The sequence below is a fragment of the Misgurnus anguillicaudatus genome, chromosome 4, assembly GCF_027580225.2.
Source record: "Misgurnus anguillicaudatus chromosome 4, ASM2758022v2, whole genome shotgun sequence".
Lineage (NCBI taxonomy): Eukaryota > Metazoa > Chordata > Actinopteri > Cypriniformes > Cobitidae > Misgurnus > Misgurnus anguillicaudatus.
In genome coordinates, this window is record NC_073340.2 from 25845988 (window position 1) to 25866325 (window position 20338).

Here is a 20338-nt window from a genome sequence, read left to right on the forward strand (position 1 = left end):
AATATACAAATAAAAACATAAACAGCACCAACAATTACAATATGCTACATGGTGAATACGTATAAAAATATAAAAAATGATTAGTACTAATCTTAGCATATCTTATCTGACCAATCAGAAACGAGACCCGGGACGCTTACTCCGCCCATGTTGAGATTCCGCCTCATAGTGACTAGCATTCTAGCAATTTTATTTCTATAGGCACCGATACGCATCTGCATCCCAACGCTCAAGCGCATGGAGAACAGATACAGGGATGATGATAAATATACCGAGAAACTGTGTTACTATAGAGAGCATCTCACCCAGTTTTAAAGGCGATATTGACGCCTCAACTTCTCTAAAGATACCGACAATGGAAGCAGAGGCAACCTTGTAAAAGAGACGTGATAAAGCAGCCTGTGCCTGCAGACAAAACAGCGACTGTGGGACTCGGTGCTGAGCTTATAGGGCATTAAGAGCACAAACTAATCCTGTGCCTGACAAAAACATCAAAACTAAAATCGAATTTTGGTTTTATGAAAAGAAGATGTTTTAAAGAAGACGGAGCAGCAGTAGGATCGCAATCATTTAGTGTTATTTTAATTGTATGTTGTGTGAAATGGGAGCTTTGACAAGCCGTCAGAATGCCGGAGTCGAGGAGGTCGATATACCGTCAAATTCTGTTTACAGATATCCACCCAAAACAGGTGAGATCAATGTTTGTTTTTAATTATGTCGTTAATTTATTTTAGTGATATATAATCTATCTATCTATCTATCTATCTATCTATCTATCTATCTATCTATCTATCTATCTATCTATCTATCTATCTATCTATCTATCTATCTATCTATCTATCTATCTATCTATCTATCTAATCTATATCTATCTATCTAATAAAATAGCAGTTGAGCCTAATAGAAAAACTCAAGCTTTTGTGCTGTTAACCCTTTCATAATGAATTGACAAATGTTCTGAATGATTGGCAAATACATTAAAAAGGACTTACATTTTACTTTATTTAGTTTCTTTTGGTTTTGAAATTATAAGGGACATTCGGTTCCCCTTACTACCAAAGAGATTGAGCCACCACCCACTGTGTGTTGGTCAGCAAATCTCAGTAAAGCATAGCAGGCCCACAGATGCTTGTCCTTATATTAATATGGGACTCATTACTCCCATTAGTGCTGTGTGTATTAAAATATACTGTTATAAAAATTACTATTTGCATGGTTTCATCACTCAACATTCAAACTAAATATGAAATTGCAGAGTCCACTATAAGTCATTTAAGTTAATTTTGACGATAATTTTATATTCCACTTGTTTTAGGAGGACTAAAAGTGCTTGTGGTGGTAACTAACAAACATTAAATTGCATCAATTAACTGCTTTAATAAGTTGAAATATTATAAAAACAAGATAATCAACCATGTTAGACCAGCAGAAGTAGTTTTGGGGTTGGATTCCTAGTAAAAATATATTGTTACGGTACATCTTGGCACAAGTAACCAGATACTGTACAGTATATGTGCAGACTGGGACATCTGCTTGATTCTTGCTACCCACTGTTCTAGTTCTGTGCTTGGTCATCTATCTACCCTTGTATCTTTCATTGGCAGTGATCCTCTCTCTCTGTCTTTGAGTTTGACCTTCAATAATTGCATTGTATTGTTTCTCTAGTTTCTACTATTTCAGTCTTCCCCACCTCTGGACCCGAAATTTTATATAATCATGTTCACATTTCTTAGTCAACTACCTGTTGGTAAATATAAAATTTAGCAAAAAAATAAAAAATAAATTTAGTGGGTAATAATGTAGCAGCTTACTACCTGCCTCAATGCAAGAACTACCAGGGACAATGTTTTTTCACCTAATTACTATTCATGAGCCACCCACACACTTATCAAATTATTCCTACACAACTAGCTATAGAATGCAGTTATATATATACTAAGTTTTGTTAGGTAACCTTATGTGATAACATCATAATTAAGTCAAAAATATTATTTGTGACCCTGTCTGTGAAATCCAGGTTAAAGTCTCATAATCTAATTATGAAATTAGAAGCATCAAAGTTTAATTTCACTCATTAATATCAGTTTTAACATGACATTACTCAGTCAGTATTAACGATAACAAGGTTATATTTTCAGAGACTGTTCTTTACATTATGTAGGATGATTTTACACTGAAAAAATGATTTTCAAGAAAAAAAAATATATTTTTGTATTTTTGTCTTGTTTTCAATAAAAATATCTAAACATTATTAAATTGCTTTTTCTGGATGAGCAAAACGACCCCAGAAAATAAGTCTAGTTTTTAAACCAAAAATATCAAATTTAAGTGATTTTGTGCATAACACACGCAAAAAAATCTGCCAATGGGGTAAGAAGAAAAAATCTTGGGTCTTTTGAGCCGCCAATCTAAATTCAAGAAAAATTCACCCCATGCTTACCCCATTGGCAGATTTTTTTGTTTGTTTTATGCACAAAATCACTTAAACTTTATATTTTTGGTCTAAAAACTAGACTTATTTTCTTGGGTCGTTTTGCTCATCAAAATTTTCAGACTTTTTTGATTTATACTGAAAACAAGACAAAAATACTAAGATTTTTTTTCTTGATTTTTTTTTTTTTGCAGTGTAGGAAACAGTAAATTACAAAAAAATGTAGGGTCACATTTAATACTACAACCTGAATACATAAGGTTACTCCAATAATTTTCACCAAATAATTTTTAGTGTACATGTGTACTTCCTTGTCTTTATGTTTATCTACAGCTTTTCTACATCAATATAATTTTATTACAACACAAATTCTTTGTTCTTTATCAAACAGGGAGTTATTTTGCTAGCCATTTTATTATGGGAGGTGAGAAGTTTGATTCAACTCATCCTGAAGGATACCTCTTTGGTGAAAACACTGACCTTAACTTCCTGGGCAACAGACCAGTAGTGGTAAGATTTTATTTACATTCCCAGTAACATTTAGATGAGATTCATATTTTTGTGAACTAATTAGAACATTTTAAAATGTTTTAAAGGGGGCATTTCACAAGACTTTTTTAAGATGTCAAATAAATCTTTTGTGTCCCCAGAGTATGTATGTGAAGTTTCAGCTCAAAATACCATATAGATCATTTATTCATTTTTGGGTGTCTCCTTTAAAATGCAAATGAGCTGATCTCTGCACTAAATGGCAGTGCCGTGGTTGGATAATGCCGATTAAGGGGCGATATTATTCCCTTCTGACATCACATCATGGGGAGCCAAATTTCAATTACCTATTTTTTTTTTAATTCTTGCAGAAAACAGTTTACTAAAACTAAGTTACTGGGTTAATCTTTTTCACATTTTCTAGGCTGATAGAAGCACTAATTGGTTGATAGACCCAATTATAGCACTTAAACGGGGAAAACGTCTGATTTTCATGATATGTGCCCTTTAAATGGAGATATCAGAATGTAGTTTAAAAACAATAAGTTTACCCAAAATATTTATGACACAAACATGCAGGGTATATGGGGTAGAACTTTATAAACCATAGGTATTAAATTTCTACATAATTTCCTTTGAAGATTTGGAATTATTTATGACTAATTTCAGTACAATAAATAATTGATAAATGTATAAATATTTATATATTTATATTTAATTACTTTACGAACATATTTTAAAACAATCTTTTAAAACAGACTTTCCAGAATTAATATGATTCCGGCCTGAACTTATAGGGCATTGTAGAGCTGTGCTTATATCGCTTAAACTGTCCAAATTTTTATCCTGGTACATATGTGTATTTTTCTGCCTTTATTTATATATATAAAGGATTTTCTCCACACTATGGTCTTTGTTAGTGTTTATTTACACAGCATGCATTAGCAGCTTTGCCCCACCTGGGCCTTCTCAGACAGACTAGCTATGCTGTGGATTTAAGCAACAGCTTACTGCAAGTAATACAGAGAGCAACATTCAATCTGAACCCCAGGTTGGGGGAAGGGGAGGTGACAGGCTCACTTATGTGATCGTGTTGCCCCGGCACGAGCGTACACACGTATGCTGCCTCTCTGGCACATGGACATGTGTATTGCTTTTTTTTACAGAGGAAACGCAGACATAAACACATGCAAACACCGTCCTTGTAATGGTCTTTTTTATGTGTGCACATGATGTATTATCAATAATCAATAATTTCACTATGACTCCAGCATCCACTGTAAATAGTGAACAAAGTATTCTTGTAGTTCAGTTGGAAGACCATTGAGACAAAAGACATGGGTTTGATTCCCAGCAAACTCACATATGTATAGCCTAAATTCACTGAGGGTCACTTGGACCAAAAAATCTGCCAGGTTTATAAATATAAATGTAAAGAACTGTTTTGTTTGTGTTTAATCTGATGTGATTTGATTTGCAGTTTCCATACAATGCCCCTCCTCCTCACGAGCCGGTCAAGACCCTCCGGAGTCTCATCAACATCCGCAAAGACACATTGCGACTTGTACGGTAAGATTTCTCTTCCTATATAGAGTATATTTGGCAGAGCCCATGAAATTATTTGATAAGCAAACAGGAATTTTAGACAGAACATATCAAAGGGCCATGCTTTGTTAATAGCCAGCTTTTCATTTAGTCAACTTTGAAAGAGTACACAAACATACAGATGTCTACAAAACTAATAGGCATTGACTAGACATGAACAATTCCAATTTCAAAGGGATTAATAGATTTATTGTACATTTATCCTTTATATTGGTCCTTTCATCTTTTTAATACATAAATATGTGACCCTGTCTGTGAAATCCAGACTAAAGTCTCATGATCCACAGTAATTTAAAGATTAGGAGCATGAAAGTTGGATTTTACTTCATTGATTTTGAAATTACCTATTATGTAGGGTAATTTTATATAGAAAACCACTAATAAATTACTTTAGCTGGGTTTTCACAGGAAGAAACATATAAACTCACCTAAAGGATTATTAGGAACACCATACTAATACTGTGTTTGACCTCCTTTCACCTTCAGAACTGCTTTAATTCTACGTGGCATTGATTCAACAAGGTGCGGAAAGCATTCTTTAGAAATGTTGGCCCATATTGATAGGATAGCATCTTTCAGTTGATGGAGATTTGTGGGATGCACATCCAGGGCACGAAACTCCCGTTCCACCACAACCGAAAGAAGCTCTATTGGGTTGAGATCTGGTGACTGTGGGGGCCATTTTAGTACAGTGAACTCATTGTTCAAGAAACCAATTCGAGCTTTGTGACATGGTGCATTATTCTGCTGGAAGTAGCCATCAGAGGATGGGTATATGGTGGTCATAAAGGGATGGACATGGTCAGAAACAATGCTCAGGTAGGCTGTGGCATTTAAACGATGCCCAATTGGCACTAAGGGGCCTAAAGTGTGCCAATAAAACATCCCCCACACCATTACACCATTGCATAAATGAGAAATTGAACAGGTGTTCCTAATAATCCTTTAGGTGAGTGTATATAATTTAATTGTGTTAATACCCAGTAATAGTAATCTTAATCATTTTATTCAATGCAGATGTACTGATGACATGAAGCTGCCTGGACAGGAAGCTGGGAAAAGCCACAGCTGCTACAATATTGAGTTTACCTTTGATGCCGACACACAAGTCGCCATCACTGTATATTACCAAGCCATTGAAGAGTTTCATAATGGTGTGCCAATGTAAGTTATGCATTTGACAATAAAACATTTGGTAGACTTAGCCCAGCAAGCAATAGACATCATTTCACCGTCTAGGGCTAGGTTAACTATAGACCAGATATAGTTTGGCTATGAGTAACCCACTTCTAGCCAAAATAAACTTGAATTTGGTTACATGTCGTTTTGCCAAAATAAGATGTGAGATGTATGATATTCCATTATTTGAGCAAAGTCAACAGAGATTACAAAGTGTTTGGTTTCATTTATTTATTTATTTTATTTAGACTTCAATTACAGTAAATTTTCACCCACCGACAGCCCAAATTTTAGCTTAGACGTCTGGGCTGTGTTTGGACAGCTATTAGATGTTTTTAAAAAACAAAATTGCTTGCTGAGAACCTATACGAGACGATATGGAGTAGTAAATTACAGCAAATAATTTTTCTCTGTTCGTTGTTCATCTGTTGACAGATACTTGCCACAGGACAGCTCTCTGCAGTCAGAGACGGTGCATTTCAAACGCGGCGTCTGCCAACAGTTTTGTTTGCCTTCTCATTACGTCAACCTGTCAGAGTGGGCAGATGAAGAGGTATCACATCTATTATCTGCACCATTGTGTGTCTATGTGTTTCAAATAAGTCAGGTTTGAATGATGCCTGCTAATCTTGATGTACTGTATTGTTCCTCAGCTTTTGTTTGACATGGACAAGGACATCTACCCAATGGTTGTACAAGCAGTAGTGGACGAGGGAGATGGTAAGTATGGTGTCATGATTTTCATTATTAATGATTTTCATCTAAAAACTGGATGTGATATTTTGTTCTCGTGCAGATCACTTAGGACACTCGCATGTTCTTCTCGCAACCTTTGAGAAGGTATGTTTTTTGGGTTGTTTTGAAAAAATATAGCCTAGACTGGTATTCCAGATATACGTCAAGTTTTGCTTATACCCTTTCATACTGTGATTGTATATAAAAGATTAGGATTTCACTAGTGGCGGCTGGCGCTCGATGCGAAATTCGTCATAACATGTATGTAGCCCATCATGTGCGTGGTTCCTTTTTTCAAAATATGTGTTCTGCGCGTCTAGAGATCCTATGTGCATCATGTGTCTTGTCAAAAGAAGTGCCTGCCGCAGATGCGTCTAAAGGGTTTATGATCAAAGAGACCCTCGCGTTTGCCAGATACTCGCATAATCTCATGCTTAATCAGAGTTTACTGTTAAGGGAGTGTCTTGTGTGTATTTTGTGAATGTGAGCGTCTCTTTTATCATAAACAGTTTTGAAGTGTGGGCAGCAGGCACTTATTTGGACAAAACAAGTGATGCTCATGGTTCACATGATGCAACAAACACATATTTCGAAAACGCAAGCAACACACATGACACTCCGAACACTTATTTTGAATTAGCTCCCCTCGGATGAGCAGTCACAAGCCGCCACTGGATTTCACATTGATTGTACTCTTTGACATAACCTTACTCAGTCAATATTAAAGATATCAAGGTTATATGTTTCTTCCAGCACATGGATGGAAGTTACTGTGTAAAACCTCTAAAACAGAAACAAGTGGTAAGTGTTGACTTATTTAGCTTTGCTAAGTCTCTTAAAGGATTAGTCCATTTTCATAAAAAAATCCAGATAATTTACTCACCACCATGTCATCCAAAATGTTGATGTCTTTCTTTGTTCAGTCGAGAAGAAATTATGTTTTTTGAAGAAAACATTCCAGGATTTTTCTCATTTTAATGGACTTTAATGGACCCCAACACGTAACAGTTTTAATGCAGTTTAAAATTGCAGTTTCAACGGAGTTTCAAAGGACTCTAAATGATCCCAAATGATGCATAAGAGTCTTATCTAGCAAAACGCTTGTCATTTTTGATGACAAGAAAAATAAAAATGAGCACTTTTAAACTACAACTTCTTGTCTATCTCCGGTCCTGTGACGCGCCAGCGCGACCTCGGGTAATACGATGTGTTAACAGTATGTGAAACTTTGTGTGGAGAAAAAGGACTGTTCCGACGTTGTTGTATGGGGAATGATACTAGTTAATGTCTTTGTGTCAGTTTATTGTTTAAAATGGTCTGCAAATGTGCGTTTCATATATGTAACACTTGACCTTTCCACAGGATTACGCAATTACGTGAGGTTCCGTTGGGGCATCACAGGACCGGAGATAGACAAGAAGTTGTGGTTTAAAAGTGCATATTTTTATTTTTCTTATTTTTTATCGTTTCGCTAGATAAGCCCCTTATGCCTCGTTTGGGATCGTTTAGAGTCCGTTGAAGCTGCAATTTTAAAATGTTACGTCCATTAAAGTCCATTAAAATGAGAAAAATCCTGGAATGTTTTCCTCAAAAAACATAATTTCTTCTCGACTGAACAAAGAAAGACATCAACATTTTGGATGACATGGTGGTGAGTAAATTATCTGGATTATTTTTTTAAGAAAATCGACTAATCCTTTAAAATCAAGGCGTGAATTTCCAATTTCCAAAATGGCATTATTTACATAATGTCTTAAGCTTTTAATGAATCTCTTTTAGGTGGATGGTGTCAGTTACTTACTGCAAGAGATCTATGGAATAGAGAACAAATACAACACTCAAGAGTCAAAGGTAAGATATTATCCACATTCACAAAAAACTAATTTGAGAACTATCCTTTTTGTCCTGATTGATATAACCCCAACACCAACCCTATAACCAAATATGCATTAAACCAATGAATCTGTTTTGTATAAAATATATAATGCACTTTTACCATTCTCATATAGATCTTTACAACACTATAATACAAGATCTGTCAATGCTGAACTCAGTTGATATTAAAACTTATAGTACTATGTTACACATGATTGATGGTTTTCAGGTTACTGAAGATGAGATCAGTGACAACAGCGCTGAATGTGTGGTGTGTTTGTCGGATGTCCGGGACACACTTATCCTACCCTGCAGACACCTGTGCCTGTGCAACGCCTGTGCAGACACACTGCGTTACCAGGCCAACTGTTGCCCCATCTGTCGACTACGTAAGCACCGACCCCTGAACTAGACTCATTCAATAGACTCTTTGATTGAGATGAAATTCATTCATAACACAATAAACCACGATCAGGTCAACAGAGCAACATATCTTACTATATTCCTCTGTTTTTGATTCTCACCCATTTTGTACAAGTGACTATTTTTTTTTACTTTCATTGCGAAATTCTGGCCTTCTTGCTATCTATAAAAAAGTTCACATTTGCTATATACACTGTAGTATATAATATAAATACCTTAATATTTGTGCTATTGTATTGTCAAATCTGCTACAGCATTATTGGTCATTTATAACAGTCCTCTTTGAATCCCTGTAGCGTTCCGCGCTCTCCTACAGATCCGAGCGATGAGGAAAAAATTGAGTCCGCTTACCCCAACCGGATTCAATCCTGTCATCACTTCCCACACATCAGACTCAGAGGAGCATTCGGTAACTCACTAAGCTGTTTATTTCTGTTTGTACAGTGTGTTTGAATAAAAAAAGCAATTTTTTTCAGAACACATAGTCACTTTTAAATGGCCATCATTTATGAATTTTAAAAAATCCAAAATATAGGGTATTATTTTTTGTATTCTTTATATTATTCTTACAGATACATTTTCCCAGTTCTCCTGCTATAGGCCAGTGTGTCAAAAATTTTATTTTGGTTCCTGTATTGAAATTTTAAACACAACTATTATGAAACATTTAATTTTGTGTGTGTGTCACCATTTACCTCTTAAAGGATGCATTGCAGTCATGTTCATTAAATGTACTCCTGTTGACAGCCACATGTATGTTTACTACAGGCATCAGAGCACATCCCACCAGGCTATGAAGCTGTGTCCCTGTTAGAGGCCTTGAACGGGCCCTTGAACCCATCTCCATCTGCTCCGCCGCTACAGGGCCTCACCAGGGGCCATGTTACTGGATCTGTGCCCGCATATGGCAACGATAGCCACCACACGCCTGCATGTTCTCTCTCTACGCTAGAACACTCGGTCAACTCCAGCCAGAATGTAAAACATAAAAAAGGCAGTTCTAAGTGAGTGAATGCCAACCAAAGGGTTTAGTTGTCGAGTACAAAATTGTGTAGTTTATTGTGATATTTTACATCTAGAAAACATTTCCACACATAATGGGTATTTATTGCATTTAAACCAAGTATTATAAATATAAGGTGTCACCTTACTTTTTTATTTGAGGAACCAGAAAAAGATATGGTTGCTGATCATGTACTGTTAAAACTCTCCAGATCTCTCTCTCAGATGTCTTCAGTGCTGCCTGAAGAAGAAGACGAGAAGTCATGCAGTGAATCTGAAGTACAAACATGCAGGAGAAAATTGCATGTAGAGCAGCAAGAGGTACAAGCATCCTAATAAAACAGAATGCAGATTCTTGTGTTAAAGGGATAGTTCACCCAAAGATTAAAATTCTGTCATCATTTACTCACGTTCATGTTGTTACGAACCTGTATACATTTCTTTGTTCTGATGAATACGTAGGACGATATTTTGAGAAATGTTTGTAACCAAACTGATCAGTAGCCCCATTGACTTCCATAGTATTCTTTTTTCCTACTATGGATGTCAATGATGTATTGAAGCCAATTTCCGCTATGGTCAGTTACATTTTTTTGTTTTCTAAGTCATAATAGTGAAAACCCTTGTTATAATAATAACTGTTATAATAATTACATAGTATCTCATAATAATGATTTAGTATCCAATAATAATGACTTAGTATCTCATAATAATGACTAAGTATTCCATAATAATGACTTAGTATCTCATAATAATGACTTACTATTTCATAATAATGGTTTAGTATCTCATAATAATGATTTAGTATCTCATAACAATGACATATTATCTCATAATAATGACATAATATCTTATAATAATGACATATCTCATAATAATGACTTAGTATCTCATAATAATGGCATAGTATCTCATAATAATGACTTAGTATTCCATAATAATGACTTAGTATCTCATAATAATGACTTAGTATTCCATAATCATGACTTAGTATCTCATAATAATGACTTAGTATTCCATAATAATGACTTAGTATCTCATAATAATGACTTAGTATTCCATAATCATGACTTAGTATCTCATAATGAAGACTTAGTATCTCATAACAATGACATATTATCTCATAATAATGGCATAGTATCTTATAATAATGACATAGTATCTCATAATAATGACTTAGTATCTCATAATAATGGCATAGTATCTCATAATAATGGCATAGTATCTCATAATAATGACTTAGTATTCCATAATAATGACTTAGTATCTCATAATAATGACATAGTATCTTATAATAATGACTTAGTATCTCATAATAATGACTTAGTATCTCATAATAATGACTTAGTATTCCATAATAATGACTTAGTATCTCATAATAATGACTTAGTATCTTATAATAATGACTTAGTATCTCATAATAATGACTTAGTATCTCATAATAATGGCATAGTATCTCATAATAATGACTTAGTATTCCATAATAATGACTTAGTATCTCATAATAATGGCATAGTATCTCATTATAATGATTTAGTATCTCATAATAATGACTTGGTATTCCATAATAATGACTTAGTATCACATAATAATGATTTAGTATCTCATAATAATGACAGAGTATATCATAATAATGACTTAGTATCTCATAATAAAGACTTAGTATCTCATAACAATGACATATTATCTCATAATAATGACATAGTATCTTATAATAATGACATAGTATCTCATAATAATGACTTAGTATCTCATAATAATGATTTAGTATCTCATAATAATGACAGAGTATATCATAATAATGACTTAGTATTTCATAATAAAGACTTAGTATCTCATAACAATGGCATATTATCTCATAATAATGAAATAGTATCTCATAATAATGATTTAGTATCTCATAATGAAGACTTAGTATCTCATAACAATGACATATTATCTCATAATAATGGCATAGTATCTTATAATAATGACATAGTATCTCATAATAATGACTTAGTATCTCATAATAATGGCATAGTATCTCATAATAATGGCATAGTATCTCATAATAATGACTTAGTATTCCATAATAATGACTTAGTATCTCATAATAATGACATAGTATCTTATAATAATGACTTAGTATCTCATAATAATGACTTAGTATCTCATAATAATGACTTAGTATTCCATAATAATGACTTAGTATCTCATAATAATGACTTAGTATCTTATAATAATGACTTAGTATCTCATAATAATGACTTAGTATCTCATAATAATGGCATAGTATCTCATAATAATGACTTAGTATTCCATAATAATGACTTAGTATCTCATAATAATGGCATAGTATCTCATTATAATGATTTAGTATCTCATAATAATGACTTGGTATTCCATAATAATGACTTAGTATCACATAATAATGATTTAGTATCTCATAATAATGACAGAGTATATCATAATAATGACTTAGTATCTCATAATAAAGACTTAGTATCTCATAACAATGACATATTATCTCATAATAATGACATAGTATCTTATAATAATGACATAGTATCTCATAATAATGACTTAGTATCTCATAATAATGATTTAGTATCTCATAATAATGACAGAGTATATCATAATAATGACTTAGTATTTCATAATAAAGACTTAGTATCTCATAACAATGGCATATTATCTCATAATAATGACATAGTATCTTATAATAATGACATAGTATCTCATAATAATGACTTAGTATCTCATAATAATGATTTAGTATCTCATAATAATGACTTAGTATACTAGTATTTACTATAAAACTTGAAACAAAATCCATTAGGGAATACAGTAGTAAACAAAGGCTTATTAGTTATCACTGTGTTTGTTTTCTTCTGCAGTCTGGAGTGACCCCTGAAAGTGACAACATTACCCTGTCATCCTCAGGGGCAATAGATCAGTCCTCCTGCAATGGGACACCTCTGTCCTCCACCATCACCTCCCCAGAGGGTACAAGTCTTCAATTCACTATTGACTTTAGTCTAACCAACAATAACAGAGCTCATATGTTCACATCTGTTCTCACATATGTTTCTGGTCACATCCAGATCCAGTAAGCAGCAGCCTGGCCCAGTCTGTAATGTCAATGGCATCCTCTCATAGTCAGCATTCACAAATCAGCACAGACACACTTTCTTCCATGTCTGGATCATACATGGCTGGGGCCGAGGGAGAGGAGGCTGCTGAGACGCCTGCAGAGAGCAGGGCTTCCTCCATGCATGAAGGGGAGGTAAGACATGATGATATTATGGTTTTTCAACAGGCTTGGCGTAGGTTAGTGGTAAAAAAGCTCTTGGTTGGAAACCACACATTTCCCAAAGGCCTGGAAAAATAGTGCAATTAAAAAAAAACTTTGTATAGCTTTGTATAAGCTTTGTATATGGAGGCAAACACAGAGTAGCGCAACTTCCCTAGGACTTTGACTATGGTCAGATCTAATATTTTTTGGACTGGACCTGTTTGTGCCAATTAAATTGACATTTTACAAAATTTGCATTGACATATCCGTAGGAAATCCCTAATGAGGCAAAAGGGCATAAATTTGTGGCTCCCATTCTAGAAGAACAGGATTCAGAGGTGAACATTGTAATAGCAAATAATATTTTTAATAATATATTTAAACAGATTTTCTCATTTAATTTTTTTATCGTTTATTCATTCAGCTCTATATTCTCTTCCTTAGGGAAATGATGTCACAGAGGAAGATTGTGGATCTCCCACCAAAGAACAGGGTAAATTTCATCTCAACTTGGTGATTATTGCCTGTGGTTATCACAGCACTGTGTGCTATATTAAAGAGAAGAAACACTTTGCATTAATGCGATCTGTAGGTGGTGTTTCACCCACAGAGCTTCTAAAACTGCCCACACACCTGCTTGTTAAAAACATGTGTTTGCAGGTGGGCCAAAAGCTGCTCACTAAAGATATAAAGGTCACATGACTCACTTGTGTTAAATTCAACCAGTTCATGTTTTTTAATTCAGCCCACATTCAAGCACAATTGGCATTTGAATTTTAAATACAGACAAAGTATCCAGCCTCCTCCCTTTCATCAGTAATTTAACACACATTGCTGTTACATTTTTTTTTAAAGTCAGCTTTGCAAATTATGTTGATACTTTGAAGTAACTATGCATAAATGTTATATAATAAGTCTGTATTTAGGCTTTACCTGCTTAAAATAGCCTAAAAAGGTTTGCTGCATTTGGTCCGGTGAAGGTTTTTTGGCAATTTTTAGCTGGTCATACTGGGAGACTGGCTTGCCTCCCAGTACACCAGATTAGCATGCCTAGAAACCATCTAAACCAGCCAAGACCAGCAAACCATCTTAAGCTGGTTATTATTTTCATTTTAAATGACCATTTTGCATAAATATTTTTAGTCTTCATGTGTTGTGTGATGTATGTAATACATGTGTGTATATTAAGCCATTTGTCAGTGCTTTTCATATGCACGTGCCAATCGCATCCGCTCTGCTTTCACACAAATGTATGTGCATTCATCACCGCAGCCATCACAAAATGGTTGCCGTAGCATCCTGCGCCCCGCTCACCGCTGCCTCCACTCAGCTGCTCTGCTCTGCCCTGCCTCGGCTGCTCTTGTTTGACCTCTGACCTCGCTTGCAGGTGGGCGCAGGAGGAGCGAGGTGCCTTGTCCAGAATTTGACAATAACAATCAGGAACAGTCTGACACCCACATTATGACAGGCCTGGACAATGAGCAGCCTCCTGACGGCCGATTCGCTGGTGAGTGGCAACCCCTCGAACATGGACTTTCAGATTGGAAGGAATTGGGTGAGGTGTCCCTTTAAAAACAGTCACCCTGTGCACGTTCTTAATTTGACCCTGTTGTAATTTTAATTGGCGTGAATTGGTACAGTGGCCTTGCTCTTTCTACCCCTCCTTTTGTGTTTGTTCGTGTGTGTGTGTATGTGAGAGAGAGGGTTTATATCATATACTGTATCTTTCTCTCTGGGTCATACTAATGGCTAAGTTCATGTTCAGTGTCTGCCAGCTCAAAGTAGCTTTGCGAGTCCCTTTCATTTCTACATTCATCTCTTCATTATTTGCTCATCCTTTCTCTTTTGCCAGCACTTTCTATCCATTTTTGACTCATCATGTGGTTACTTTTATTCTGAGAAAGTACCGTTTTTAATAAAACGCTTAAATGTATTATCTGATTCTTACACTAACCAGCACTTAAACCAATTATTATTATTAAAATTTTTGATATTAATAAAGTTGCCATTTAGGGGCTTGGCATTGGTCAGGACCATAGACTGTAAAAAATATAGATGTAGTGTCTGTGACGTCACTCATAAGTTTGTGAAAGGCTTTTTTGAAGCCAAAATCTTTTCTGAACAATGCAGTGGCAGTTCACCTGTCACTCAAGTGGCCACGCCCTTAATTGAAGGGACACTCCACTTTTTTGAAAATATGCTCATTTCCCAGCTCCCCTAGAGTTAAATCATAGATATGTACACTAGATGTCGCCTTGGCTACGGCAGTTCATTGGACCGAATGCGTCAAACAGAGCCGCCATCTTGAAACAGGGGAATCCCGCATCAGCGTCATTGTAGGCAATGGTGTAACAGAAATAAAATCACCATAAATCGTCATGAACGCGATTTTCTTGGTTTTCTTTTGGTTCGTTTCAACAGTCAGACATGTATTTAGCATTTAGTACAGGAAAAAATAAAAGTTTTGATTTTATGAAAATGTACTTTTTATAACTGTAATGCATAGTGCTAGTAGCCCTTTCATCCATGCGCAGCACAAAAGTCCGGCATCGTTCATGAATTCGAAGTACAGGCGGAGATAGCAGCTTTACCTAGATACTTCCTATGACAAGACCCCTGTTCTAAGATGGCGGCGGTTTTGACGCATGCTCAGAGCCCCAAGGCGACATCTAGTGTATATATCTATGGAGTTAAATATTTGATTTTTACCGTTTTGGAATCCATTCAGCTGATTTCTGGGTCTGGCTGTACCAGTTTTAGCATAGTTTAGCACAATCCATTGAATCTGATTAGACCATTAGTGTCGTGCTAAAAAATAAATAATAAAGAGTTTCATTATTTTTCCTATTTAAAACTTGACTCTCACATAGTTACATCGTGTACTAAGACCGACAGAAAATTTAAAGTTGCGATTTTCTAGGCAGATATGGCTAGGAACTATACTCTCATTCTGGCGTAATAATCAAGGACTTTGCTGCTGTAACATGGCTGCAGGTGGCGCAATGATATTACGAAGCAGACGAAAATAGTCCCCTTAATAAATTTCAATAGCAAGGGACTATTTTCAGGCACTGGGTAGTAACGAATTACATTTACTTCGTTACATTTACTTGAGTAAATTTTTTGTGTAACTAGTACTTTTAGAGTAAATTTAAGGATGGGTACTTTTTACTCTTACTCAAGTACATTTCTAGTGAAAAAACTGTACTTTTAATTCGCTACATTTGCCCGCGTTACTGCGCTACTGTCAAATGGTATTAATTAATGAAATTTTTTTTTAAAAAGTTTATAGGACATGTTCGAAAGTTTTGCGAGACAGGCTGCGTCATCCTTTAGCGCGCGACCGCGCATAAATTATAGGAGAAGCAGATGAGGGCGCGTGTGCGTTGTGTGAGATATTGGAGGCAGATCATGCGTGGCTTCAAGTTCGGTCTATGTTTTCACTCCAAGAGGTCAAAAATAATAGTTTCATAATCCGATGCATGCTTTGTTCAATAAACGAGCTGACATCTCAGCGTACAGGAATTCAAGATCCAACTTGAAGTGGTAAGTCACTGTAATGTCTATTTGAACACTATTAATGGTCATTTCACACACTGTCCGAGTTTTTTTGCCATATGCATTCTTGTGCAAGCGATGACAAAACCTAGTGTAAGTTAAACCATACAAACAGCACATTCACATCTGCACATTTCCATATCATTTCCCCACAAAACTAAACAAACTGAACAGCATAATGTAAGGACGTCTTGCATTTCCGGACACCTCACTAATGTGTAGAAAATACATTCAAATAAAAACGGGATTGTATTTTATTTAAATCCTTCCTAAAGAATGAATGAATAAAAATAAAAGAATAAAGTTTGATTTTAAAGAAACATGTATTATTATAATAAATGTAGAGTTGATTTGCACAAACAGATAAGTTCCATATGAAATTCTAAAATGATCATTTTTATTAAGCTCCTGTTTATGTTCATAATTGCACTTTAATGACAATGAAAATAACCTATTCATATAAAAACATGATAACAAACAGACACACACGTTCTTTTTTGTTTACTGTTTGCATGTTTAAAGGCAGATGCTGACAAGTTTGTGTTGTGAACATACAGAGTTAACCTTCAGAAAAACATTTCTGTGTGTGTGTTTGAGATTTTTTCTCAAATGACACATTATGTGATGTTAATGTACCCATTGCAGGACTGAGATAGGCTGCTTTACTTGTATATAAGCAGAACAATGAGACTTTTAAGGAGAAGTTTGTGAAAACCCTCCAAGTAGTCTGAAATTCAGGGCTTTTGCGCTACTTCTCTATCAGATACGAAGTAAAGAGTAACTAACTACTTGACTAGTTTTTTCATCTAATACTTTTTTACTCTTAATCAAGTAAATAATTAGATTTTATACTTTTACTTTTACTTGAGTACATTTTTGTAAGTACTTGTACTTTTACTTGAGTACAGATTTTGGGTACTCTACCCACCTCTGTGCATAATATCATTGCACCTCTTGCAGCCATGTTACAGCAGCAAAGTCCTTGATTATTACGCCAGAATGAGAGTATAGTTCCTAGTCATATCTGCATTGAAAATCCCAACTTTTATTTTTCTGTCGATCTTAGTAGACAATGTCACTACAGAAGAGTAGGAAAAATAAAAAAAATCTTTGGTTATTTTTTAGCGCTAAGCTAAATGGTCTAATCAGATTCAATGGATTATGCTAAGCTATGTTAAAAGTGGTAGCGCCAGGCCCAAAGATCAGCTGAATGGATTCCAAAAAGGTAATGTTTAACTTTAGGGGAGCTGGAAAATTTTCAAAAAAAAGTGTCCGTTTAAGGCTTAATATAATTTCAATGGACGAGTTACAAAAAAATCACCCCCCTCACAGTTGTCATTAAGTGCAAAATTAGCTATTTAGACCAAAATCACTTTTGTATCAGGGTGTAAACATATAATCTCCTGCTGTAAATTTGGCCATTTTAACATGGGGGTCTACCTCTAGCGGCCAATCGATGAATTGCAGTTTAAGTTACTTCCGTATTCGCTTCATCAGAGAGATTAGAAGGCTGATTCTCGGTCAGAACCCCAAATTTTGTTCGTAGACCTGATGCACTGCTAATATAGTCTGACAGTATAAGCTAAAATTCACAGCAATCTATAAACATCATGAAAAAGCACCACTTACTGTTGCCTAATATCAAAATAAAAATTTTATATTCTTGGTTAGTATCCATTAAAGGCTTTTATATACCGGTAAGTCTATAAACTTATTATCTTCTCTAATCACCTCATTGCATTAAGCTTCCTTTCTTTCTCTTCAATTCAACTCTCAGTGGATGGCTGATTGATTTTGTCGATGTGCTGTAAATGTGCTGTGTTCTCTCTCTCTTCCTGTATCCATTTGTCCCTCTGTCATTTCCCATCTCTCTTTTTCTGTGTCTACCTGGATGTGGAATGGACAGATGGGGACTCGTGTCCTGTTCAAATTGAGGAATAGGTACGGATATGTAGCAAGTTACAAGGCAATGCACAGAGGTCATGGATTCACAACGAAATGTTTGCCTTTTTTACCATTCACTGGTGTCATCAGTAAGATACTTGCCTTTTCACCTTTTTGAGGTAAAAGAGCCACTTCATGATTTAATCAGGATGCATGATGAATATTTATTTGTTAGACCTTTCAGTTCAGAGAAGTCTTGGAGAACAATGGATAAAAGTGTATTGAGGGACATTTTGGACAGATAAACAAAACTTGACTCTTTTTAAGGAAAAGTTAGTTTTCCATTGATCTCCAAGAGATACTCCAATTCAAGGGTACATGTCTAGTAAGGCCTAGTTTTTCTGATTTCTTTCATTATTTTTGAAAATCTTGTACCCCTATAGCACAATGTCATCATCAAGCCGTCACAAATAGAATATCGCCATCTCTTTTTTTTTTCTCCACCACTTTTTTTCATCCTGATCTCACATGTAACTTCTCACATGGGTTCTTTCTGTCGTGTCTGTCAGGTCTCTTATACCTTGACGTCTATCGTCATGGACGAGATCCTTTGACACACCACGCGTCCACCAGCAACATCAACCTGGAGGAGCAGGAGGTCACAAATGAGGTGTCAAACCCAAAGAACAAATCTCACCGTGGACCTTTAGCTGTGTGAAATCCTGCTTTAGCAATTGTGCTGTCCTCAGATCAACTTTTACACCTCTTCTTAGTGATCTTCATGCCACAAACTTGTGTCCAAATAGAGTCAGACTTTAGAAATTCTCATGATTCACATCCCACATGCAACCCAGGTTTTTTGGAGGATGCACTATGGTTTCCCCTCTCATGCGTTTCAAGTGTCGTGTTTTTAGCAATTTTGGTGTTCATACTGTAAAGCACCACGTTTACACCAACGCTCTGCCCTTCTCCATGTGTACAAGCTGAAGGATGACTCAAACAGCTCTCCTGATGAAATCTTGAAAAACGAGGACATGGCAACCTATGATCCAGGCAGCAATGCAGTCTCTTCCAGTGAGCAAGCAAAGTTTTTGCTGTGTGACTACGCTTTGTGAACTCTCAGTTGAAATTTCATCTATCGTTTTAACTCACACATGCATGAATCCTCATCATATTCGATTTTCTGAATCGACAGGAAATTTGTATGGATTGTTTAATAGATGGTTTCAACATAAACAAACATCTTTTGTGGCCCAGACTTAACTTCCGGCAGACTTCCGCATAGATAACAACAGTGTCTTACTAGAGTAGATTATTTCTGATAACAAAATATATAACTTATAAATGACCTTAGTTCAAATCATAGCAAAAGCGTATCAACTACTACACTGTGCTAATGGTACTGTGTAAAATTGAGGGAATAGTCTACTCATTTTCAGTGTTGAAGTATGTTGTTGCCTTGGCTGGGAATTGTTGGTGCATCCCTCTGTCGTCTGTGTGCGTGCATGTGGGCGCTGGAGTGCGCTGCGACGCTTCGGTGGCATTTGGCTTGGCCCCGTTCATTCAGTGGTACCGTTTAGAGATGGAGTTGGAAGTGGCCAAACACATCAACGTTTTTCCTATTTAAGACGAGTAGTTATACGAGCAAGTTTGGTGGTACAAAATAAAACGTAGCGCTTTTCTAAGCAGATTTAAAAGAGGAACTATATTTTATGGCGTAATAGCACTTATGGGAGTACTTCGACTCGGTGCAGTAACACCCTCCCTCTCCCATTATGAGAGTGAGAAGGGGAGCGGACTTTTCAGGCGAGTCGAAGTACTCCCAAAAGTGCTATTACGCCATAAAATATAATTCCTCTTTTAAATCCGCTTAGAAAAGCGCT

General features: G+C 35.7%; 1 protein-coding gene across 16 annotated transcripts; it reads left to right on the forward strand.

Moving 5' to 3' along the window:
• Positions 1-171: 171 nt before the first annotated feature.
• On the forward strand, positions 172-20010 carry rnf157 (ring finger protein 157). 16 transcript variants are annotated; one of them, XM_055176848.2, is made up of 20 exons: positions 173-689; positions 2823-2941; positions 4401-4489; positions 5543-5689; positions 6140-6257; positions 6358-6424; positions 6501-6544; positions 7193-7240; positions 8219-8290; positions 8544-8703; positions 9034-9146; positions 9506-9741; positions 9952-10060; positions 12616-12724; positions 12823-13004; positions 13286-13360; positions 13458-13506; positions 14401-14568; positions 18478-18512; positions 19025-19159. In XM_055176848.2, exons 1-19 carry the CDS (start codon positions 590-592, stop codon positions 18510-18512), a joined length of 2040 nt encoding a protein of 679 aa, XP_055032823.2. In that variant the 5' UTR covers positions 173-589; the 3' UTR covers positions 19025-19159. The 16 variants fall into 16 exon arrangements, with proteins under 16 accessions (XP_055032818.2, XP_055032823.2, XP_055032824.2 ...); XM_055176849.2 differs by having other exon boundaries at positions 174-689; positions 14401-14520; XM_055176843.2 differs by lacking the exon at positions 18478-18512 and having other exon boundaries at positions 172-689; positions 19025-20010.
• Positions 20011-20338: the final 328 nt, after the last annotated feature.